Source organism: Scardinius erythrophthalmus, assembly GCF_964197995.2.
Source record: "Scardinius erythrophthalmus genome assembly, chromosome: 7".
Lineage (NCBI taxonomy): Eukaryota > Metazoa > Chordata > Actinopteri > Cypriniformes > Leuciscidae > Scardinius > Scardinius erythrophthalmus.
Window position 1 is genome coordinate 5,425,124 of NC_138227.1, and position 27,226 is coordinate 5,452,349.

The 27,226-nt window shown below is 35.6% G+C and overlaps 1 protein-coding gene across 1 annotated transcript in view; it reads left to right on the plus strand.

Annotated features, from left to right (window-relative positions):
- Window positions 1–27,226, plus strand: part of gria4a (glutamate receptor, ionotropic, AMPA 4a) — a gene marked incomplete at both ends in the record, with an annotated part of 91,746 nt that overhangs the window by 41,050 nt on the left and 23,470 nt on the right. Inside the window, 2 exons of the mRNA XM_081370037.1 lie at window positions 7,565–7,771; window positions 16,137–16,510. Of these exons, the coding sequence (XP_081226163.1) occupies window positions 7,565–7,771; window positions 16,137–16,510 (581 nt within the window). The remainder of the gene's footprint in view (window positions 1–7,564; window positions 7,772–16,136; window positions 16,511–27,226) is intronic.

A 27,226-nucleotide genomic window follows, 5' to 3' on the forward strand; every position in this document is an offset into this window, starting at 1 on the left:
GCTTTTTAAGGCGATGGAGAATTTTACCTCTGCAGGATCATCATCGTTTCCGTCACTGCTAAAGAATCCGCTGTTCAGACACTGAGCAGAGAGAAGAGGACGAGACAGCCGTGAGACATCAGAGATAGTGCATGATTCAGCTGTTTTCACACACTCCTTCAGCTGGGACTGCAGCGTTAAGCATTCACTAACATTCACCCCACGTACCCGAGGTGCAAGGCTAAGGGTGTAAAAAGCAGCTTTGTGGGTATTTCGTTTTGTCTTTTTGTGACTGCTTGCCCTTGCTTTATGAATTACACAGTTGACATTTAAATGCATCATGAAATCGAAACTGACCCAAGTTTCTTTCTTAACAAATGTCCCTGCTCTCATTGTGCATGATACTATATTCTACACTATAAAAACATCTTTAAACGTAATAATTTTCTCCACCTATGCAACCACTTTCTTGCTAAAAAAGGTCATTGATACAAACCAATAATAGCAATTAGGGATGCACCGATAATAACATTTTGTCTGAGACCGATAACCGATAATTCTTTATATTTGAAAGCCGATAACCGATATATTGGACTATAAATCAAAATGTAAATTGTTATATAATTATAGAGAGCCTGATTACAAAAACAAAAGTATCAGTTGTCTCAGATGAAGGAAATAATACATTATTTAATATTTATTGGCTGCAATATATCGCACTAATTTACTTAATGGGACAATTATTAAAAAATATATTTTGTATGAAATATCTGCCGATACCGATAGGATGGGCGATATATCATGCATCACTAATAGCAATGATCCAATAAAATCCAATCAAGCCCTACCATTCATTATTTCCCTAAATGATATTCAGCTTTACTTAGAAATATTTAATATTACAGCAGTTAAATATATATAAAACCAGGAACATTTTAAAAACAATTTTTTTTATATAAATGCTATCACAATTTTTAGTGCACGTTATTCTTAAGAATAAATGTTTATTAATCTTTCATCAAAATGTAATAACTTGATTGACTTTTCTGCTGACATAACCATAGTCGCATGGGTGGAAATTTTTTTATATTAACCAATAATATCATAGCAAACGATTCAATCAAACCCTAAAACATAAAATATTATTATTCACTCTAAAATGATGGAGCATTGTGGCACTTTATGGATTTTATGTTGCCTTTAAATGTCCTGAGGAACATCAGAGGATTGTGTTTCGTGGAGGTCCGGTTCCCTGAGGAGTGTTTTCCGTGTTTATGGAGACTCCAGGATGATCTTCATCACACTGTGGTTATTTTAGTATCACTGATATTCTATAGATCATGTTATAGTTTAAGATTTTAATTCATTTACCGTTTTCATTTTAGTTAATTTTAATATTTTTGTTGTGTTTTTCAAAGAAGTTTTCTTGAGAAGTGCTTATAATTGTTATTTTTATTTTATTTTTGGTTATTTTAGGTTAAAGTAAAAGAAAATGAGAAATGATACCTAGGAAACTAGCGAAATAAAATAAGTTTAAGTTTGACATTTTATTTTACTTCTAAATAATTTTTTCAACAATTGTTTTTTTTTAAATGGTTTTAGTTATAGTTAATGATAATAACCCTGGAGCAAACAGTCTCTTAGCTGAAATTCATGGGAAAATGATATGATCCCCTAACAAAATTGCCCTGAAACTTTGATTTGCAAGCATGTTTGTATATTAATCTGGATCATACATCATTCAAAATTGAATTGACACTGAATCTTAGGCCGCATTTACACTGCAGATCTCGATGCCCAAGTGACTATATCCAATACACTTGGCGTAACTAAAGGTAAATGTACTGACCCGGAAAAGCTTAGGCTGGAAAGGAAGTAAAAACAGTGCGATTTGCAATGGACGAAGACGAAATGAAATTCAGCGCCATCTTTAAAGGCCAGAAAAGCATAGGGTTGAGCCTTCGCCCTCCATTGCGCCACTGAAAAGAGTCATGTGATCGCGGTTGAGGTGATATCCGATCTCTCCGCTGGCATGGCAGACACACATGCACGTATCCGATTCATTTCAGGTTTCCACATATGAAGCCTGAAAACAATCTGAGAATATCCGAATCCATGAGCTTTTTTTCCTGCTAACACGTTCGTGGGTCACATCCGATCTGTGCCACTCGGGAGACAATAAACTGTATGGGATCACTCGAACCGTATAATGTAGACGTCGTAATGTCCAATTTAATGCCTGAATCCTGTTGGATTCAGAGTTCCCTCCAAAACTTCTCAAGCACATTAGTTTAACGTTTGTGACACCTTATTGAATCTCATTTCCAAATACAGCCTTCGGGAAGCAGCGAGTGTACAGAGTCACAGTGACAGAATCCCGAAATAGTTTTTTACGCCAAGTCACAGCTATTTTACAAAGAATATAAAGGCCTGATCTCTCTCTCTCTCTCAAACTTCTGGTGTGGATGCCATCCTAGGTTACACATATAGTGGCTTAAGTGTGTGGGAGTGTGTGTGCATGCATGCATTTATGTGAGTGTGTTTGTGTGTGTGAGAGAGAGAGAGAAAGAGAGAGAGAGAGCGAGAGAGAGAGAGTGTGTGTGCGTGTGTATGGATTATCAGACTTAATTGCAGAAAACTAAACAGCTGAGATAAAACGGCTTGATTTTTTACTAATTTTTAACAGATATTAAACTGCTGAAAATGTAAACATGGAATCAAAATTCACTGTAATATCCCTTCATCAAAATGTAAATCAAAACTTTTACAACCTCTGAAACATATACTTTTCAGCTGATGTTGTTTAGATTTATTGGTTAATATTACTCAGTTTTATAGGCCAGGGTTTCGCAAACTGGGTTCATGAGTTGATGAAAAAATCAGTTCTGAACTAAAATGGTAGTTCAACTATAAAAAGGTGTTATAGTTTCAAAATAATAGTTTGCTTTAATATTTTTATCATTTGCAGTGCTGCACACTTGCCACTATTCTTTCACTTCTACTATGTTTTTATATTTACTAGTAAATATTAAATTTTTCTTGTATATTTACTCCAAAAACTTTGCGTTCTGTAAATATACTTGTAGTTTATTGATCATATTTACTAATAAAATATAAATAAGCACTTTTTTCTTGTATTTAATTTTTTTTTTTCATTCAGTAAATATGATTTATTTGAGAAAAACGTACATTTACTGAATGAAAAGTATATTTATTCTAACACATTCTAACACTTTTTATTCACAACAATGAAACTAAAAATAATTACTTCCTAAATTAAATTGTAAAAATGTAAAATTAGAATAATTAAAAAAATAATAAACAAAAACACTTAGAAATATGAAATATTTTATTGGTTTACCTTCATGTCATGTGACCGTACTGTAGTGCGCACGCATATAGTAATTAGCGTAATTACGAGGTTTCGGCTTGTAAAAAGCAAATTACCAAAATTATGGTAATTACATGCACAATATTAAAAATATGAACTTCAAATCTCATGGGGACTTATATATATATATATAATATAAATAGTTATTATGCGTAAATATTTAAGGTCGAAGGGGTAATAAGGGAATCTGTGTGTTATTAATGCAGACTTTCTAACATCTTGCCAATTTAATGCCGGTTAACCTTAATAAAAAAAAAGGTTATGGCAATAACAGCAAATAATGATACATTTGAAAAATAATAAATCACCATTGGGATACACGGAGATGAGCTTGACCTTCAGCCTCCACATTTCTCCTTTCTTAACAGTGTTCGCCACTGGCGTTTCAGATCTCCCACAATGCACTGCAAACTCACACTGAGCCAATCTGATATGAAACGCACACTTTACACAGCTCCACGTTAACTCTGAATAAATAAAACATTTTGTTCCTCATTAAACATATCCGTTGCGTTATATTAGCAGAATTGGTTGCGAATGGCATTTCAAACGAGGACTGTGTAATTACACAATGCGAGCACAAACAAACGAGGCGATTTTTACCACAAATAGACACGTTAATTAATCCGATGAGAGTCCTCGAGTCGATCGAGCGTGAGTGTGACAGATGCAGAGAAGCATATCTCCATGCATAAGCAACACATCCAGATGTGTTTGTGATAGATAGGCAGTGTGTGTGTGTGTGTGTGTGTGTGTGTGTGTGTGAAGGGTGGGATGTGGGCTTAGAGAGAGAGAGAGAGAGAGATTGCTGAGTAACTGATAGCTGTAATTAGTGTAACTCCAGGCCGAGGAGATGTGAGGCGTGTTTCTTCAATGTAACGTTCATTAACTCCACGCCTGCAGACAGAAACATATTTATCTACACTGAAGCCTGTGAGATCAAGAGAATAAGCCATTCCGGTCTCTCACACACACACACACACACACACACACACACACACACACACACACACACACACACACACACACACACACACACACACACACACACACACACACACACACACACACACACACACACACACACACACACACACACACACACACACACACACACACACACACACACACACACACACACACACACACACACACACACACACACACACACAAATTAGCTTCGGTTAAACAGGCGTATGATAATTTGGGTAAATGTGTAAGCTAGATTTATGCCTATTTTTTCACATCTTCATGGACACCACAATGATTTCCCTCGTGTGGTAATATTTTTCCTTGTAATAATGTATGATTTGCAGAAATGAAAACTGCTGCTTCTGTGTAGATGAGAGAATCAAAGTGTATGCGCTACATTGATTATGGCCAAGCATGCGCCCTTAAAATAGCATCTGAATAACATGCGCAATGCGCCACTGACTTTAGACGAGGTTTCTCCTGGTCTGTGGCGGAATTGTTTTCTGAAACTGCAAAATAGCACCAGGGAACGTTTGTGCCGGAACACGCCTCCTCTTTGTGCTGAACCGCCCCGGGGAGCGCAAGTTCATTCCCTAATTTACTGACGTGCGTCTGTGGAGGGAAAAGTCCGCTGTGCGCCGGTGCAAAATAGGAATGATACATGCGTCAGTGTACAAAGTCAATTGCGCTGGGTGCAAGATAGAGCCCGAAATGTTTAGCATCTATATGCATAATACTGTACAAAAGTGGCTGTAAAGCACTAGGGGAGCGCGGGGCACAACGTAACACGGGGCTAGTTGTAACACACTTGTTTTAAATACTTCCACTCATGCTAGCATGACAAAACTTGGTGTATTTACTAGTCGCCATATCAACACTATAGAAAAAATTGCGCCAAAATTCAAACCTTTTTGGAAGATATCCATAAAGACATTTATAAATTTCTTACTTAAGCTACTTTTTCATCGCTATTTTTTGTGTTTATTTAAAATTAGACAAATCTGATATTATTTTAATCCCCAAGATGTTATTTAACGGTTGAGATAGTTCTTTAATGCTTCGCTAACTAGCAGAAGACACTAGAAGTGTTTAAATCCCAGCAGGGTTTAAAATTGTGCAGGTGGGGCATGTTGTCACACTGTGTTACAATGTGCCCCTATTAGAAATATGCTATGATATTCTATATGATATTCTTCATATGTTTTGAACTATGTTGTATAGCTGTGTTTTCCTGTGTTCGTAGTCAAAACTCAAAAATGAGTTTATATTTAATTATTAAAAAATGGCATTATTTATTAAACCCTAAGGAGATTTACACAAACTGAGAAAGTCAAAAAGCATTACTTTGTGCCCCGCTCTCCCCTACAAAAGTCATTTTTGTATATCTATATCTATATCTATGAACAGCATCGGTGACATCAATAACCACAGATAAAAGCAATTAGCACCAGTCTCATGTATAGTTTAATGTGTTATCGTTTTAATTTGCAGTGCTTTCCACTTTTCTTCTATTCTTCCATCATATATTTATATATTGACTAGTAAATATGTAAAAAAAAAAAAAAAAAAAAAAAATCACAAGTATATTTATTTTAAACTTTTTGTGCGGTAATACATTATTTATATACAATAAATATATATATATAAAAATTAATATTTATTTAAAACTAAAAATCAAAAGTATGTTTACTCCAAACACTTTTAGTTCAGTAAATATTCTTGTATTTTATTTTTAAATAAAATTATTCATTTATAGATTTTCTAGTAAATATATACATTTATTTAAAAATAAATCACATGTTTATTTACTCCAAATACACTTTTTGTTCAGTAAATATACTTTATTTTTTGTTTTAAATAAATTATTAATTTACTATTAAATATTTACATTAATAATTCATTTAAAAATAAATTACAAGTATATTTAATGTTTAAACTTAAGACTTCTTGTTCAGTAAAAACATTTATTTCTATATGTACTAGTATATATATATATATATATATAATTTATTTAAAAAGAAATCACAGTATATTTACTCCAAACACAATTTTGTTCAGTATATTAAGTAAATATAGAAATTAATAATTTGTTTAAAGTATGCTAGTTCAAGTATACTCATTCGATTTATACACAGTAAGGGACAAAGAAGAAATTATTTCCGACAGTACACCACACATGTGATCCATAAACTAAAAACACTTTTCTTAAACTTACTTTCTTAACTTATTCTTAAAACATCATGTTTACATTCTGCTCTCATGTGCCTTCATATCCAGAGACATGAGTTTCCATATCAAAGAGAAAGAAAATGTGGCAACTGAAAGAACATGTAAAGCTATGTATAATCACTGTAAAATATTTGACTGTCAAATGAATGTACTTTGACATTTACAGTGTTGTTTGTGTTTTGGATGATAGAGATGTTCTCTTTATTTTATTTTCAATAAGAACTTGTTTAATGTAATTTGCTCTAATTATATCATTTGATCATCATTGACCAGTTGATTATAGTGACTGCACTCTAATGGTTTTAATGAAATCAGTGTTTTTTTCATTATGTCCTCATAATTCTCACAGACAGTTGTATAAATGTGTTGAAATCGTTCAAATAAATGTTTTGATTTCTAGTGGTAATCTTGTTGGTCATTCATGGCCCATAATGAGTGTCCTACACAAGAGTACTAGTAAGTTCACTGCATATAGGGAACACTCATTCATGTATGTATAATGTATATCCCAACAAACTCATGTGATGTTTATGAGTGAGTATTAATGAAGTTACTAAATTGAATAATAAATGGATTTTTATTATATAACATTTTAGATAACCATCTATACTAGTAAAGAATCTAAAAACCAGAACACTGATGTGAAGAAACTGTAATGAAACAAAGACTTTTTAATCTCTCAAGAACCCTATAAAACCAAAAAATGGTTCTCAATAAGAAGTTGGTGTTCCAAAGTTCCAAGGTTCCAAAGAACCTTCATTTTTAAAAGTGTAATAAGAAGTTGGTGTTCCAAAGTTCCAAGGTTCCAAAGAACCTTCAATTTTAAAAGTGTAATATGAAGTTGGTGTTCCAAAGTTCCAAGGTTCCAAAGAACCTTCATTTTTAAAAGTGTAATCAATAATACAGTTTAATTCTGAGGTCAGCTTGACCATCCCTACCCACCTCTCTCTGTGCGCGTGCGTGTGTGTGTGTGTGTGTGCCGTGTGTGTTTAGGAAGGACCGTACGTGATGTATAAGAAGAACTGGGAGATGTATGAAGGGAACGACCAGTTTGAAGGATACTGCGTGGATCTGGCGTCCGAGATCGCCAAGCACATTGGAATCAAGTACAAGATCTCCATTGTTCCGGATGGGAAGTACGGAGCCAGGGATCCAGAGACGAAGATCTGGAACGGCATGGTTGGGGAGCTGGTGTACGGGGTGAGAAGTGTGTGTGTGTGTGTGTGTGTGTGTGTGTGTGTGTGTGTGTGCGTGCGTGTGCGTGTGCGTAAGATACATGCATATTTAAACTAATGCTGAAAAGTCTTTGAAGTCGCTTCTGCTCAGCAAGGCTGAATTTATTGGATTAAAAATACGGTAAAAAGGCAAATATTGTAAAAATATTATTGCAATTGAAAATAACTTGTTTTCTAGGTGAATATATTGTTAAACTGTAATTTATTCCTGCGATCAAAGCTGAATTTTCAGCATCATTACTCCAGTGTCACATGATCTCTCTAATATATTTGTTGTTGTTATTGTTCACTAAAACAAAAGCTATTAACAGTTTCGTTTTGTGTAATTGAATTAAAGCTGGAATATAATTAAATATAAATATTAGATGGAAAAACTCAAACCTAAATTTAAGGAAAATTGGCAACTAACTGAAATAAATACGTTTAATAAGTACTAAAATGACTAAAACTGATATAAAATAAAATAAAATGCAAAAACTGAAAATGGAAGCTAATACAAAACGTCAATAAATACTATAAATAATACCATAATAACACCGATGAGACCTTATTGTAAAGCATTACATGTTTACAAAAGCGGATTAGTTAGATTAGCATATGTTTGCTCACATTGTTTGCAGACAACTATTGAATTGAATTTAATTGTAAGTCAATTTGCATCTTTAATTTCCCACCAATAAGACAAAACGGAACAAACAAGAAAACTAGGCGGAGAAAGAAACTGGTTTCCATGAACAAACAGCACATTCTCTAATTTCAGCATGTAAATCCTCCGCCAGAACTGAAGGTGTCTAAGACTGTTGTCAGGGACGTTTGGTTTATACGGTTTACACTGCGTTTGGTTTATACTCGAGGCGTTTTCTCTTTTAAACGCAGGCCAGGAGTATTAACACCATTATTCAGTGCGTAAGTACATAAAATCAGTCACTGGTACGTCCCGTCTCTGACATCTCGCTGCGACTCCAACAGCGAAAGGCAAACGCTCCTGCCGTGGAGTGTTAATGAGCTCAGGGAGAGTACAGATGCACATCTTTCTGCCCCATTAAACACCCTCATCCCAACACACACTCTCATCCGCCGATACACTCTCCGAAGAGCTCCACGAGAGGGTCGCAAACGTCACAGTGGCATTCAAAATCTCCACAGGAAGATTTATAGATTTAACGATAACAGATAAACCTTTCACGAGAGAACAGAGAGTGTTAAACTAAATTATTAAACATTTGTGTGTGATGAGCACAGAACATTTCAGCATTGCTACTGACCACCAGTGCTGGTTTCATGTCTTTCATTGTGTCCTTATTTTACACATATTCAAATAATTCCAGCTCATCTCCATTGTTTATTTATTTAGCAAGTAATGAGAGGATAATGGACAGCCTTGCTGTTGTTTTTACAGAAAAATTGGCAGCTGAGGTTGCCGGAATAATACAATAAAATGAAAACAATTTGACTGATCAAACAGCTTAAAACTGTTGTAATTTACAAAATTACCAAAAAAAAGTCCTTTAAATTTGAATCATTTTTCACAGTGTAGTCGATATGGCAAAACAAAACCCTTGAGGATTATCCTCATCACCTTCTAGGTTTATTTTGCAACAATGATTGGTTAAATGTACATTATCCGTAACATTTTAAAAGGTCATGATGTAAGAAATCAAATTTGCCTTGATATATACTATAAGAGGTCTTTGTACCATTAAATGGTAACTCTCGCCAAAATGCAACCTAGGGTCTTTTTGTGAATCTACTCGAGGCAAACTCGTTTAAAAGCATAATAGGGTATATGTCGAACGTCGCATGACGAAACCGGAAACCTGGTCTCATCGCATCCGCTTGTCATAGAAAGATTAACAGCCGTATGAACTGATGCCGATATCTATGGAATTTTAAGGTAATCAGCTAACCTACCTATCTCACTTTGTTATTAGCTTTTTATTCTATTTAAATATCTAAACGTTAGTGTGAAGATTTTTTTTTTTTTTTTACTTTTAAATATCGATCTTCACATGCGAGGGACATTGGTTATGATCATCTTTGCTCGCTCCTTTTAAGTTATCTTGAGTAAAACAGTAAAAAAATGCATGAAGCACATACAAAAGACCTGAACCGGAAGCGATGCGTTCTGTTTTCCGGTTTCGTAATGCGGCGTTCGACATATACCCTATTAGGATGGAAACGCCACTTTTAAGTTTGACTGTATTTTCGTTTTAGGTCAAAATGCCTTTTGAATGGGAGTGAATGGGGCACGACTATGATAGCACTGAGAACAGGCGCGCTCAACTCCCAAACCGTTTATGGGTGCGAGTTATAAAGAAGTTATCAAATAAAGATGAAAAACCGCACTCTCTAGTTATATCTCATATATTTATTTATACCATGTCCACACAGACGCATTTAAGCCTAAGCCATCATCAGTGTGTGATAGCACTTTTATGATAGCATCAAAAATCGCTATTTTTAAAACACTAAGAAGGCTCGACACAACATGAAACTTTGCTCTCGGTATCACCAGAGGCTCTACACATGAACTCCAGCATTGAGAACAGTGTTTGTGTACAGAATTTACTAAAAAGAAAGATTTTGAACAACTCACTGTAAATGTGTCCGCCGGCATTTTGTCAGTCAAAAATAGTCGATCTCCGAATGCAACGTAACAGGGAGGAGAGTAAAGATGGAAAGCTCCTAAAGCTCAGTTCCATATAAATTCACGGATAATTTGTTGTTTTGTCGTTAGTGAAAATCAATATTGACCTTGTATTTGAAAAAGGATCCTCATATAAGAAGCAATACTAAAATTCAGAGTCAGTTCATTCACATTCGGAGATCGACTATTTTTGACTGTCAAAATGCAGGTGGACACATTTACAGTGAGTTGTTCAAAATCTTTCTTTTTAGTAAACTCTGTAAACACAAACACTATTCTCAATGCTGGAGTTCATGTGTCGAGCCCCTGGTGATACTTCCAGCACAGTTTCATGTTGTGTCGAGCCTTCTTAGTGTTTTAAAAATAGCGATTTTTGATGCTATCATAGTCGTGCCCCATTCACTCCCATTCACAAGGCAATTTAACCTAAAACGAAAATACAGTCAAACTTAAAAGTGTTGGGTTAGGGTTAGGGTTGGCGTTTCCGTTCTAATTATGCTTTTAAACGAAAGTTTGCCTCAAGTAGATTCACAAAAAGAGCCTAGGTTACATTTTGGCGAGAGTTACGCGTAGATTGACAGTCTACGCAACCTCCACTTTCAAGACGGAGAAAGGTAAAAATTTCTTGTGTCGTTTCTTAAAATTGAGTAACATGTATTATTTTAATGATGCCTTTACTAACTTTCTTGGGCTTGAAAGTGGAGGTTGCGTAGACTGTCAATGGAGGGACAGAAAGCTCTCAGATTTCATTAAAAAGATCTTCATTTGTGTTCTAAAGATGAACGAAAGTCTTATGGGTTTGGAACGACATGAGAGTGAGTAATTAACGACAAAATGTTCATTTTTGGATGAACTAACCCTTTAATCAAGTTGCAAAAACAGCTCATCTTGATATTAAAGTCCCCCTGTAATCAATAATTTTATCCCTCAAAACTCATCTTTGATCACCAAAATGACATATTTAAACGTTTTTTTCCTTCTTCATGCTTTAAAATATCTTGAGTGTAACTCGACACCCTTGCCTCATTTAGTATGCTCGGTTCTATGAATATGCAAATGAGCCCCGCCTCCACTCACTCACTCAGCTCAGAGAATCCACTGGTAGACGATCACACGTTGATCTGATTGGTTACAAGGTAGTTTGTGATGTCAGAAACACCAGCGATTTCAAAGCGTGTTTTTGAGACTGTCTTTGGTTCACTGCAGTTTTAAGGAGAAAATACTCAGCAATGCTGTCGACTTATGAACTTACACATGCTTTGTCTTAAAGCAGATTAAACACACCACATAGACACATAAACAACATTAAAAGCTGGATTTTCACCACAGGGGGACTTCAACGGCTGGCATTTGTCTACACTGGATGTAAAAGCAAACAGAAGTCATTATAATGACTGACGCTGTCTACATTGATACAGTATTCAGATGCGTATACACATGCTTGAGTCTGTCGACAACAGGACAAATAGAAGAGTGAAAGAGCGTTCGTTTTGACACGTCCAGTTTAAACATCTTTTTTTCCGCATACATATCATCTTCATATATACATAAAACCTTCATTAACATAAGTGAACCTCAAGGAACATATAGAAAAATCCTTGTCATGATCACTTCAAATGCACAATTCCTGGAGAAGTCCTACAAAAACCATCACAATGATATCAGGGTGTATGCATGCGCAGCAAACTCCACAGCCAGCCAGATTCATTACCATACACTATTCCTAACACTTACATAAGAAATGACCCACAAACCCAGACTGTTATGATTACATCATCATCAAATATTGAGAGGAATAGTTCATTAATTTCCTCATAAAAGACATTAAGTGAACTGCATAATCTACAGCGCCATAACAATAGAAATGATATTGTCCTTGCAGTCAGCAATGAATATGATCACATACAGAGTCTGGTACTGAGAAAGAATACATAATTGAAATAATTGTGTTTTCTTCTCCGGCTGCACACAAAAACAAACTTACAGAGCCAACGGTGTAGAACGATTCACACACAAATAACTGGTTCTCTGACTAGCTATGTTTCCATACAACTATTGGATATCTCATAAATAAAATGCTGGACGGACGGAGTTTTAAGATGCGCATAAACTCTAAACATTTGCATAAATAACTTCTGAGCTCAACTGAGGCGGATACAAGACATGCGCATAAACTATGTTGAAAACACATTTACCATATAAGTCAATTGATGCACAACAACAAAACTCATGCGACTTTTCCTAAACAGAGGACATGATTGGATAACTAGACTAACCAGCAGACCAATCGCATCGCAGCATCTCAAACGTTGGTCATCTGAATGGTTTATGATGGAGGAAAAAAGCAGCAACTTCCATTTTTATTACAGTAATTTTACGGCAATTTCCCGGGAAGTGACGATTTGTTCTCTTAAACACATGGGATAGAAACATTGCTTTATTCGTAATGTTATTATTTTATGCGATATTCCAATTTTGCGCATAAGGTGAACTGATTTTGCAGTTCTTTGAATGGAAACAGTCAGTACAGTTAATGAATTTACATTAATTTAACTAACTAATACGTATTATTTTTCTATTAACATATTTTATAACGTTATGTAATGTTAATGCAATATATTTAAATAACGTCAATATAAAATATTTAAAAAATATATATTTGAAAAATATTATTACTTTTTATATTCTATAAAAACTTACTTTTTATATTCTTTTTATATTAACATTATTTTGTATTTTAATGTTAATATAAAAATATAAAAGGAAATAAGATTTTTCACATTATATTATTTTATTTATATTTTAATATACTGTATTATTATATATAATAAACAAATATGTTTAAAAAATAGTAATATTATTAGTAGTGTTATTAACATTAAATTTAACTAACTAATACGTTTTTTCTTTTACTTTATTTTTCTATTAACATGTTTTATAACGTTATATAATGTTAATACAATATATTTAAATAACGTCAATATAAAATATAAAAAATATATATTTGTAAAATATTATTACTTTTTATATTCTATTTATATTAACATTATTTTATATTTTAATGTTAATATAAAAATATAAAAGGAAATAACATTTTTCACATTATATTATTTATATTTTAATATACCATATTATATATAAAAAACAAATATGTTTTGAAAAAATTGTAATATTATTAGTAGTGTTATTAACATTAAAATGTTACAGAAAACAGTTTTGTTCAGTATATAATTAGAACTGATTTTTGTTTTCTGCAAAAAAAGAAAAAAAAGTATAATTGTTGTTTTTTCCTTGATATAATTGCATTAACATTCATTCAGCGACATCTAAAAAGTAAGCTGACAAATATGTCAAAAGAGCTTTTTTTTAAAGCAAATATGTAGTAAATATTCAAGGGAAATCTGGTACACACAGACGTGCAATATTGACAATTTTCTAATCCTTTTGTTTATTTTTTTGCTTTGCACGACATGTTTTGATTAATCTAAACGCTGAGTTTGGTTCAAGGCTTAAAACTCCTCATTAAGGAATTGTTTGCAACGCAGCTGGAGAAAATAAATGGGAAATGCATTTTCAGAACCAAGGCCGCTGAAAAAGCATACACACACACACACTTTCTCTCTCTCTACTCATTCAGTGGGCGTGAGCATGTCTCACACACACACACACACAACCGACTTATGCTTTACAGGACATGCGAATTCAGACATTACTCACATGAAATTACACGAGCCAAATCTGGTCCTCAGTTCCAGCTTGTGAAACTGCAGAAAATAAATGTTAATTAAGAGCTTTGGGATCCTTAAGGGATTGTTTTTGTTGGAATAAAACCCTGCTCAGTGTCACAGACTCTCTATCCCGTGTCTCGAGGCGCAGACGTGCTTCACAGATTTCGGATCTGACCTCTCGTTCCCTCTATTGCTAGCGGCCTATAATTAAATCTAGCAGCGAAACCACTTCTTGTATTCCTACAGGACCAGGAAGGCCGAAACATTCCCTGCTTCCTCCGTGACCTTTCGCTGGTATTAAATATTACTGTACTGATGCCCAAGAGCCTCCATTCATTGATAAAACCGTCTCCATTTACAACCACTTGAATCCGGGCCTTTTAACCTTGCAAAATGCTTCACTGCAGTAAATGGGAAGAGCATCTTGACATTTTAACATCTTGACCCGTTAGGAAAGGCAGGATGGTGGAAAGCACCGCTGTGATAAAGACTGTGTTTGGACACGCTGATGCCACGGTACCGCTACTGTTGAACGTGTGTTTTCGTGTGAAATTGGCTCACTCAAAGCACTTCACGTTTAACACCCCATCTCTCTCTCTGCCTTTATCTGATATAACCCGGTCTTCACGATTCCGGAGGTTCTGGTGACCTTAAACGTTAACGGGTCAGACGGATATACGTTTTATTTTAGATCAGTTGGTGTATCGGGTCAGTGGGAAAATTGCTGCCTTCATTTCTCTACGATATTAAAACATAAAAAAAAGTAATATTCTACAGTTTTAAATGTTTTTGCTATTGTACATTTACATTTCTTTTGAACTTTCTCTTCATCATAGAATCATGAAGAATTTATGATATTAAGCAGCAAAACTGGTCAACGTTGATCATTTTGATAACATTGATTTCTTAAGGAATAAACAGGAATAAATTACATTTTTAAATATAATAGAAAACAGTTCTTTTGGATTGTATTATTTCACAATATTACTGTTTTGTACTGTATTTTTGATTAAATAAATACAACTCTAAGAAGGTAGTGTATATTAGTGTGTATAATATATATATATATATATATAATAGATATATACGTGTGTGTGTGTGTGTGTGTGTGTGTGTGTGTGTGTGTGTGTTTAAATGGATAGTTCATCCAAAAATTAATGTTGTCATTTACTCGCCTTGTAAACCTTTATGACTTTATGTTTTTTTGTCCGTACAATTAAAGTCAATGGGGTCCAAAGTTGTATACTTCAAAATATCTTCTGTTGGGCTTAGAATGACATACGGGCAAAGTTAACAATGACAGAATTTCATTTTTGCCTGAACTATCCTTTTAAATACACAACAAACACTGAAAAATCATCTAAATATATATTTTAAAAAAACAGCAATGCTTGAAAACGATGTTCACATGAGACTTTGAAATCTAACGATAGCAAAAAGTAACGATAACAAAAAGTAGTCAGACATGACCTCACTGAATAAACAGTAATTTTTCAATAAATGTGACCCTGGATCACAAAACCAGTCATAAGGGTATATCTGTGCCAACAATACATTGTATGGGTCAAAATTAACGATTTTTCTTTAATGCCAAAAATCATTAGGATATTAAGTAAAGATCATGTTCCATGAAGATATTTTGTAAAATTTCCTACAGTAAATATATCAAATTTATTTTTGTGAGTGGATGCGGCAACATCGAGGACTTCATTTGGACAACTTTAAAGGAGATTTTCTCAATATTTTGATTTTTTTGCCATTTCAGATTTGTATTAATTGCATCTCGGCCAAATATTGTCGCACCCTAACAAACCATATGGAAAGCTTATTTACTCAGCTTTCAGATGATATATAAATCTCAATTTCAAAACATTGACCCTTATGACTTGGTTTTGTGGTCCAGGGTCACAAATAATCTGAAAGGAAACATCAGAACGTTTTCCTTTCTCCCACAGAAAGCGGAAATCGCTGTGGCCCCTTTAACAATCACTCTGGTCCGGGAGGAGGTGATCGATTTCTCCAAGCCCTTCATGAGTCTGGGCATCTCCATCATGATCAAGAAGCCGCAGAAGTCCAAACCCGGCGTCTTCTCCTTCCTGGACCCGCTGGCCTACGAGATCTGGATGTGCATCGTGTTCGCCTACATCGGCGTGAGCGTGGTGCTCTTCCTGGTCAGCCGCTTCAGCCCGTACGAGTGGCACACCGAGGAGCCCGAGGACGGCTCCGACGGTCCGCCCAGCGACCAGCCCCCCAACGAGTTCGGCATCTTCAACAGTCTCTGGTTCTCTCTGGGCGCCTTCATGCAGCAGGGCTGCGACTTCACACCCCGGTAAAGCGGATGGATGGATGGATGGATGGATGGATGGATGGATGGATGGATGGATGGATGGATGGATGGATGGATGGATGGATGGATGGATGGATGGATGGATGGATGGATGGATGGATGGATGGATGGATGGATGGATGGATGGATGGATGGATGGATGGATGGATGGATGGATGGATGGATGGATGGATGGATGGATGGATGGATGGATGGATGGATGGATGGATGGATGGATGGATGGATGGATGGATGGATGGATGGATGGATGGATGGATGGATGGATGGATGGATGGATGGATGGATGGATGGATGGATGGATGGATGGATGGATTTAATGCCATATCAGCATCTAAGGCTATTTTCATGGCAAAAAAATTACAAAAATACAAATATCATATACATATAATAAAACCAAGCAAACAAACACAAGTCATATTATAATTTTTTTTTTTTTAATTAACACATAAAAAAAATCCAAAACCTTTTCAGGCATAGGGCTCTATCTTGCACCCAGCGCAATTGACTTTGTACACCGACGCATGTATCATTCCTATTTTGCACCCGCGGTCAGCGGACTTTTCCCTCCACAGACGCACGTCGGTAAATTAGGGAATGAACTTGCGCTCCCCGGGGCGGTTCAGCACAAAGAGGAGGAGTGTTCTGGCGCAAACGTTCCCTGGTGCTATTTTGCAGTTTCAGAAAACAATTCCGCCACAGACCAGGAGAAACCTCGTCTAAAGTCAGAGGCGCGTTCAGATGCTATTTTAAGGGCGCATGCTTGGCCATAATGTTCTCGTAATCTTTGATTCTCTCATCTACACAGACTCAGCAGTTCCAATTTTTGCAAACCATACATAATTACAAGGAAAAATATTACGACACAAGGGAAATCATTGTGGTGTCCATGAAGATGTGAAAAATAGGCATAAATCTAGCTTACACATTTACCCAAATTATCATACGCCTGTTTAACCGAAGCTAATCTGGGTGTGTTTCTCCATCCCCAACGTCACTTCTCTGTGTTTTACGGCCCTGACGAGAACGTCGGTCTCCTCGGCTGTGAACCGCTCCTGGCAAATCCGCCGTTATAATATCAATCCGCCATGGAACAAGCGCGCCTGCTCTTAAAGGGAATGTGAGATGACGCTCTGATTGGTTTATTTCATGTTACGCCCAAACCACACCTATGAGTAATGAAGCGACTTCAGACCAACACATTTTAGATTTGCGTCGGGCGCAGGAGTCATTTATCCCGCCGCTATAATAGCAACAGCGCCCAAAACCTGCCCACAAAGTTACTTGCGTTTCGCGTTTGATACTTATCTTTCAGATCGTTAAAATAGGGCCCATAGTCTTACTAAATAAATCCTTAAGTGAAATAACTTCATAAAAGAGCATTCTACTTGTATTAAACCCAGGACAGTCCAATAAAACATGTTCAACAGAGAGTGGAATCTTTCAAAACATGCATAGAGTTGGGTCTTCACCTTTAAGCAAAAACACGAGTCAAACTTGTATGACCTAAACGACATCTGGTGAATACCACTTGATCAGATCTAGTTTTAAGAGATATTAAAAGTATGTTTGAAATTGCACTGGCACTACAGCTACATGATTAATCGTAATATACCCAAATGGTTCCACTTTATTTCGATAGTCCAAATCAAAGCATTTTCGGACAAACTGTGCAGCCGAACAGACAAGGTCAGCAAACCTGGAGCTTTTTCCCCCTTTCCCAACTACTTATAATATTTACTAGTAATATTTATTGTTTTGTTTAACATTTTTATTTAGTAATAATACTAATACGAATAAAAAATTGTGATTTAATTTTTGTTTAAAATTTTTTTTTTTCAATAATAAAATGTGATTTTAACTGAAAGACATCTTCAGAGTCTGGAAAACATGAAGTGTAGTGAGCAACAGCTTTGAAAACAAGCACATATGCTTCATGTAGAGCTTTTTAAAGTAGTGGCCCATTAACTGCAGTTTCTCACAGTATTTTCAGGCGTTTGCCTAAGTGCTCATAAAACTGTCAAGGGATGGAGTGTGTGATCACATCTGTCAGCGAGTGAACGCAACAGCCCCGCCATCTCAGCCGTGCTAAAGACCTCATCGACTCTCTGTAAACAATGAGTACTGTAGATGTGTTCAGACAGTGATGCTGATGTCTGATACAGGCAAAATCAAGCGCTACTAGCAACTAACAGTACAGTGAGGCGACAATTTCCAGCACAATTTCATCTGACTGCATTAGATTTTTTGGCAAAAACACTTTCAATATATGCTCATGTTAAATATTCTCTGAGAATTTCTAATTTTCTTGAGTATGTCTAGCATTAATGCAAATATTACGCACTTCTATAAGACTTGAGACCCTTCGGACGATTAATGAGGCGACGGTACACCTGAGCAGAACAAAGCTCTCTCACAGACGTTTTCAATCTTTTTAAACCTGAAAAACAATGAAATGGTCAAAGACATCCATCTAGCACTTGTCCACATAGAAAAACAGAGCGGAAGGACACTTAAACTCTTATTCACATCACACAGCAATAGCTGAATTTTCTCAAAGTAACTCTCAAAAATTAATGCAAAGTAATTCGATTCAGACCGAGTATGGCCAATTTCTTTTCTGAAAACAAAGAACTGACGCAAAAGAATGATTCATTCACACATACATATATAAATATCTTTGTGTACTTTTTTTATATTCTTATATATGCACACAATATTGTGCATTTAATGGCATTATTTCTTTAAGTGGTTAAATTTCCCTTATTTTAATGGCAAAATGTGATAAATTTTGTGCATAGTAGCACCCAATACCGTATAACAGTGAAAACACGGAAAGTTGAAAGTGAGAACAGTGAAAAGACGGAAAATTCCGTCAATGGTGGGAAAGTGTTGTTTCATAATTGATGGAAAAGCATTGTTTGTAAATTATGAAAAATTCCATCAATGGCAGGAAAGCGTTGTTTCATAAATGACGGAAAAGCCTTGGTTCATAAATGACGGAAAATTCTGTCAATGACGGAAAAGCATTGTTTCATAAATGACGGAAAAGCATTGTGTCATAAATGACGGAAAATTCAGTCAATGACGGGAAAGCGTTGGTTCATAAATGAAGGAAAAGCGTTGGTTCATAAATAACGGAAAATTCAGTCAATGACGGAAAAGCGTTGGTTCATAAATGACGGAAAAGCATTGGTTCATAAATGACGGAAAAGCATTGGTTCATAAATGACGGAAAATTCAGTCAATGACGGGAAAGCGTTGGTTCATAAATGACGGAAAAGCGTTGGTTCATAAATGACGGAAAAGCCTTGGTTCATAAATGACGGAAAATTCTGTCAATGACGGAAAAGCATTGTTTCATAAATGACGGAAAAGCATTGTGTCATAAATGACGGAAAATTCAGTCAATGACGGGAAAGCGTTGGTTCATAAATGAAGGAAAAGCGTTGGTTCATAAATAACGGAAAATTCAGTCAATGACGGAAAAGCGTTGGTTCATAAATGACGGAAAAGCATTGGTTCATAAATGACGGAAAAGCATTGGTTCATAAATGACGGAAAATTCAGTCAATGACGGGAAAGCGTTGGTTCATAAATGACGGAAAAGCATTGGTTCATAAATGACGGAAAATTCAGTCAATGACGGGAAAGCGTTGGTTCATAAATGACGGAAAAGCATTGGTCCATAAATGACGGAAAAGCATTGGTTCATAAATGATGGAAAATTCAGTCAATGACGGGAAAGCGTTGGTTCATAAATGACGGAAAAGCATTGTTTCATAAATGACGGAAAAGCGTTGTTTCATAAATGACGGAAAAGCATTGTTTCATAAATGACGGAAAAGCGTTGTTTCATAAATGACGGAAAAGCATTGTTTCGTAAATGACGGAAAAGCGTTGGTCATTGGCAGGAAAGAGTTAAAGGTCAGTCAGCGTGCTCATGCTACACATCTTTCATTCAGGTTTTCCACCACACATGAAAAGCTCCAATAGGCACGATCTCCAGTAATGCACACGGAAGATCTTTCCTCGTCTGAAGTGGGAAGCGGATAATTCCTTTGCTTTTGTCTGCTCGACCAAAGGGCTCCCCAGAAGCACAAAAATGAAAGCTGGACTTTGCCGTCTGCGTCCGGGAAGAAACCACAGCTCACCGTCTCAGCTTCCTTCAAGACAAACATTAAACTTTCATCCCTGCAGCTGCATGGCAGAAAAATCACACTTTATTTTTAGAATATTCATAAGAATATAGCATTTTATTATTGATAGCTGGAGAATGCGGCACGATGAAAAATTGATGTCCGGGGTTCGGGGAAAGGCAAGGCCGCAGAACTGCACAAATTACCAGAGTCTGCCCCAGAAAAACAGAAACAGTGCAAGAGTAGCGAGTGGGTGAAGTTGTGAATATGATCTTACTGTTGTTCTACAATAACATTTTCACACCTTTTCTTATGAAACATTTACGTTGCACTATCATGGCTCTGTGTGTGTTGTAACGCAGGACTTAAACCTGTGTCAGGGAACCCATAGCTATAAAAAAAAACACAGTTCCTGCCAAACGCTGCAGGTTTCAAAGGCTGTTTTCACCTGCAGAGCACACACAGATAACCAGCCTGCCGTCGGGGGGGGGGGGGGGGGGTTTCTTAGAGGTTAATGGTGTCAGAAGCCTTCAGATTCTCTGAAACGTGGCATTAGCATTAGCCTGGTCAGCAGCTCTGTGCATTAAAGGACATTACTGATCCGCACTTCTACACAGAAACTCTTTTAGTACACTCACACACACACACACACACTTCCTACTGGACTCTTTCTTCTTTCTCATATATTTCCCATGAAACATACAGAGGGACGGAGCTATTTTTAAATGAATGTACTGTCAATTCACATTTCATCATCTAAATGATGGAACACTCACCAAGCGCCAAATGAGAGTAAAAAACAGTTTGAGTGAGCATATGCAATGATGCCAATCACCAGTTGGCCTGTAACATTTAAATGACTTCTAACATTGCAATGCTGTGAGAACATGAACGTGAACAAACATGAACGATGCTCGTGCCAGTGCTGCATTGTCTCTAAAGTTTAAGCCTTGCCAAACGTAAACAGTTGAGAAAGATAACGCACGTGTATCATTATATTGGCTCTTAAAGTGACAGCAGCCTAATAAACCTGTCTGCGTTTATAATGTTAATCAAACAACACAGGACAAAGACAAAGTCACTCTTGACTGAATAACTTTAATAAGGATTAATCTCTGTTTAACTTGTACAGTGAAGACTATGCAGTGTTATTTTACATTCGATTACTTAATTTATTAATTTATTAAATTATAAAAATTTTGTATCTGGAAAGTGAATTTTCACAGGTATCTAAAATCTATATTTATATGTAAGGGATAATGTAGAGCAAGGCGGTTGTTATAGCGAATACAATCCCGACAGGCTGATCAGGACTTGAGCCTGAAGGGGTTGTATTCGCTATAACAACCGCCTCACTCTACATTATCCCGCTTATTACATGGCTACCTACCAAATAAATCAATAATTTGACAAAATGTTGATTTAAAAAGGAGTTTATTGATTTAAAAATGATTGTATTGCTTCCGCTAAAGAAAATAGTCTGTTCCGTCTCTACAGTTAGAATCCTGCGTCCCATAGCAACGCTCTGTTTTTCATGGCAACGGTGTGTAACACACCGCATTCTACATTAGAATTCAACAAAGCCATGTAATAAATATATATAAATTTCTTGAACATTCTTTGCTATTCAGTATATTTTGTTTCCTTCCAAAAAATAACTAAGACAACTAAATAGTTAAATGAAGTCAAATCAATAACACAACTGTTAAGCATGTAGGCTTACAAGCAAGTAATTAAGTTATAAGTTAGATTACAAGTAAGTTATTACTTGTTAAGTAATTTTATTTATTACTTAAGTAATTACTTAAGTTAAGTATAATTATTAAATCATTTAATTATTGCAATAAAAAGCAAAAAAGAAATGATTTACGTAAAAAAAAAAACTCTATAGCTATTAAACTCTTGATTTTTTATTTTATTTTGAAATGCATGCTTTAATATCATTAATGATTTTAGGACTATGTACCTTACTTTATTACTGGCATTAATTCAATAAATAGTTAAAATAGTTTGGGTGTGATTACTACGGAAGCGTATTGCATTCACTTGAGGAAAAAAAATCTACTCTGTTTTTCTGAATTAACGAGTTAATTATCTCAGAATTACAAGATAATTATTCATGAAAAAAATTTTTTTGCTATATTTTCTGAATTAACGACTTAATTATCTCAGAATTATGAGATAATTTTTCATTTAAAAAAAAATTGCTCTGTTTTTCTGAATTAATGACTTAATTATCTCAGAATTCTGAGATAATTAAGTCGTTAATTCAGAAAAACAGAGCAAAAACTTTTTATTCATGAAAAATTATCTCGTAATTCTGAGATAATTAACTCATTAATTCAGAAAAACAGAGTAGATTTTTTTCCTCAAGTGAATGCAATACGCTTCCGTAGATTACCCCGTTTACTTTCTTAATAAATATTTCTGGGCTTATTGTACACAATTAATCAATATTATTCTGAAATTCAAAAAAATGCATTAACTTTCTCCACCTCTGAAACATCTTTCCCGTTCGGCTGAACATGGTTATCAGATTCCAGTGGATAAAGTCAACTTTAGTTTCCACTGTGAAATGTCACATTATAGAAATCAAATGCATTGTGTTTCAAGTTGTCCAAGTTGCACTGAAGTACACACACGCATTTCGTAAGTGTAATTTTACGCAAGTGTCCATAAAACAATCAAAAGAATGTGTCTTTGTGTAAATAGCAGCTGCAGCAAATTGATTCTCCATTATCAATTCTCACAGTGAGTGAACATGCAAAGAGGCAGGACTATCTGTTCTTCAATTTCATTTGCTCTCGGTTTCTGCCCCTCGTTCTCTCTCTCTCTCTCTCTCTGTGTGTGTATGTGTGTGTGTTTCTGTCTCTCGCTCATCTTCCCTTCTCTGACATCAGGATATTCCATCAATATCTCCCGCTGCAGTTTGAATTAGGCTGTCAGTCAGGCAGACAGAGAGAGAATTGCACAGCTCTTCTTGAACAAATGAATTTTTTTACCTTGGTTTAAAAAATAAAAAATTCTTTCAGTAACGGATCGCACTTTACTTGAAGCCTCTAATGCATTATAGAGAAATTCTGTATGCATTATATATAGTGTTCAGCCAATCTGATTAATTTTAAAACGGTTGGAAAGTCTCAAATGCAGTGTGGCTGATGCAATTTAATATTTTCACACGAGATACAAAATGTATAAAATGTGTGTTTGCTTGATTACATTTTTCACTCAAAACATTGAAAACAGAAAAGGTAAAAAAAATAGGTTTATCACCTATTCGTGATTATACATTTAATTAAATAATATAATGCATTAAACCACAATCAACACCCAATATAATGTGCTTTTAATGCATTAAACTCTTTAACAATATGCCTGATGTGTGCGGGTTAAGTACAATTTTTAATAGTTCTTCTAGTACATAGACTTTTTTCTTATTATATATAAACATACAAACTAAAACGAGTGTATTCTGAAAAATGGCATGTGTTCAGAGCTTTAAATCATCTGCACTTCCAGTCACGTCACCATCAGCAGAGAAGGACGAACACACACTAGCACGAAGGTTACACACCTGTCAGGATGCATCTCACACATCCATTCTGCTAGGCACGTCTCTCTCTCTCTCTCTTTTGTTCGTTTCATATTCTTTTGTACTCCGTCTCCTCCACCGTTATCAAACTCAGCTTGTCCTTCATATCTCTCCCACAACACTTCAGTCTCTCTTTCTCTGTCTGCCTCGGCAGGATTGGGTTTTAAAGTAGTGATTCCTGCGCTGATGTTGAATCCACAGCGCCACGACAAAAGAAATCATATTTTACTCGAGTTGTGAAAGTGAGCTCGCGGTCTGAACTGAGAAAAAGTTGGCTGGTTGACAGATTCACAAACAAGTGAGCTGCTTCGGTTAATGCATCGGCCACAAAGACTCAGAGGTTACCAGATCTGAACTGGTCTAATAGTAGAGCATGACGCTTGCAACACCGAGGTCATGTGTTTGATTCCCAGGCAATTTATGAACTGAGTAAGTGTCTTCAATGCAACATGCTGCAATTCACTGCAGATAAAAGCATTAAAACACTGAAAATTATGATTTTCTGCTGACAAGATTGACAGTAGATCTTGTATGTAATATGAGAGGAAATTAATGCTTTTTTCTAAGGCATGCACGAAATATCGGCCGCCATATCGGTATCAGCCGATATATGTTCATTTTTAACGTTATCGGCCCGATACGAAAATTTGGCCAATATATTAAAGCCAATTAATAATGTATTATTTCCTTCAGCTGAGACGCTTCACATGCGCACTGATCAACATGATGGTTTTGAACTGCTTAAAATATGATTGGAATCACTTGAGAAAAGGAAAATACAGTAAAGTGCAACATGTAAGTCTGTCATATATCGTCTACATAAAATTATCATGAGAACATTATTATTGTGTGCGACATGGCTTTTAATGGTGAGAGTTTTGTTTTTGTTATCAGGCTCTCAAAAACATTACAAAAATTGGAGTTAGATTTATCGGACAATATTTTGGTTGTCGGCTTTCAAATATAAGGAATTATCGGTTTCATATCGGTGCATCCCTACTTTTTTCTATCAGTTGTTTACTTTGTAATAAAAATAATATAATATTTGCCTATTCCTGGCCATACATTTAAATAATATAATGCATTAAAGCACTCGATCATCACCTAATTTATTGCATGATACTCTTTATCATTGTAAACATGCATATTTAAGTATTGTAATGTCTACTAATAATGAAACTAATAGTTCCAGATGTTGATTGGCCAATGCAGCGTTCTATCCATATTCATTCAAATACACAATATCATAACAACTAATGATGCAGTACAGACCAAATGTAATACATTTAATGGACATTTTATTTAAAAGATACATTTTATTTAGTGATCATGGCAGCAGTAATTTATCAAATGATGGAGATGAGTATTATAACGGGGCACATTTAGGCCTAAATATAAGATTTATAGATTTGAATTTCATATAACATGTCCAACTAATACACTGTAATGTATTAGTAATAATGTAATAATGTGATGCGTTTTTGTCAATCATACATAAATGAAACAAGTAAGAATTCTGCACTCAAAAATCATGCCTATTTGCATCGATTTGATCTATTTTGATATTTTCAAAATGCATTCTTTTAAATTGCTTAAAATCAGCATGAATCTGTTCGCTGTAATGTATTCAGTTAAAAAACTATGGTTAAAGATGGTTAAAATGTGTCTAGCTGTGGAGAACAAGCAATATTCAATTAGGTCAAATGAATTAGATTGAAAGAAATTGTATTAATTGAATACATAAACCTGGTTATTGTTCATTCAAAACAAGACAAATTCATTGTATTAAATGTAGGGATGCAACGATATGAAAATTTTGACCAATAACCGATAATTCTTTATATTTGAAAGCCGATAACCGATATATTGGCTGATAAATCCCAATTTTTATAGAATTTTTGAGAGCCTGATTACAAAAACAAAAAAGTCTCACCATTAAATCCACGTCCCAAACACAAAATAAAAATATTCTCAGGATAATTTTATGTAGCCGATATATGACAGACTTGCGCTGCTAATGTTGCACTTGACTGTATTTTCCTTTTTTGAAGTGATTACAGTGCGCATCTGAAGCGTATCAGCTGAAGGAAATAATACATTATTTATAGGTTTTAATATATCAGACAAATTTTCTTATCAGGCCGATACAGATAACATTAAAAATATCGGCCGGTACGGAAATGGTGGCCGATATATCGTGCATCCCTAATTAAATGTATTAGTTTGTTTATGTTAAAACTAGGCCTAATTAAATTATGTTTATGTTAATCCAAATGCATGGAAATTTTACATGCAATTCAAATATATAAATGATAAATTCAGGCCTAAATATTTTTTAGAGTGTTATGGCAAACTTTTAAGAATTCAGGAACGACACTGAACATTCATTTCCCAGAGTGCCAGATTGCAATAGTCTGTTCAACAACCGAGTGCTCAGAAGCGGCCCGATAAGAAACGCACTGCGGATTAATAACACCTATCCTGCACCATCACCTGATTTGCATATATTCCTTCATTGAATCGGATGCTAAGACAATGCAAACTGTGACAATAAACGCCGCCATCATTGGATCCTCACAGAAATGCGATGCGGTGCGCAGGATTACAGCGCTGCTTTATGACCTCTGATGGCACACGCTCAGACGCTGGAGATGCTCATAAATAAACACAGTCACACAAAGACTGCATTATCACCTCATCCACCAGCCTCTCGACCCATCCAGAGAGAGAGAGGGGGGGGGATTTAGAGATTTGTCCTTTAAAGGCATGATTTTGCTCTCTCATCAGTACAGGTATTCTCTGAGGACAAGACACTTTAGATAGGGTCGGTGTCTTGCTCTCGCTCCCAATCTCTCTCGGTCTCTGCTGTGCTGGAGCTGTCACCAGTTAAAATTCATTTTTGAGCAAAGCAGTGACAGTAGGAGGTTAGGAACTACACGCACACCACACATACGCTTTGCATTCACTACT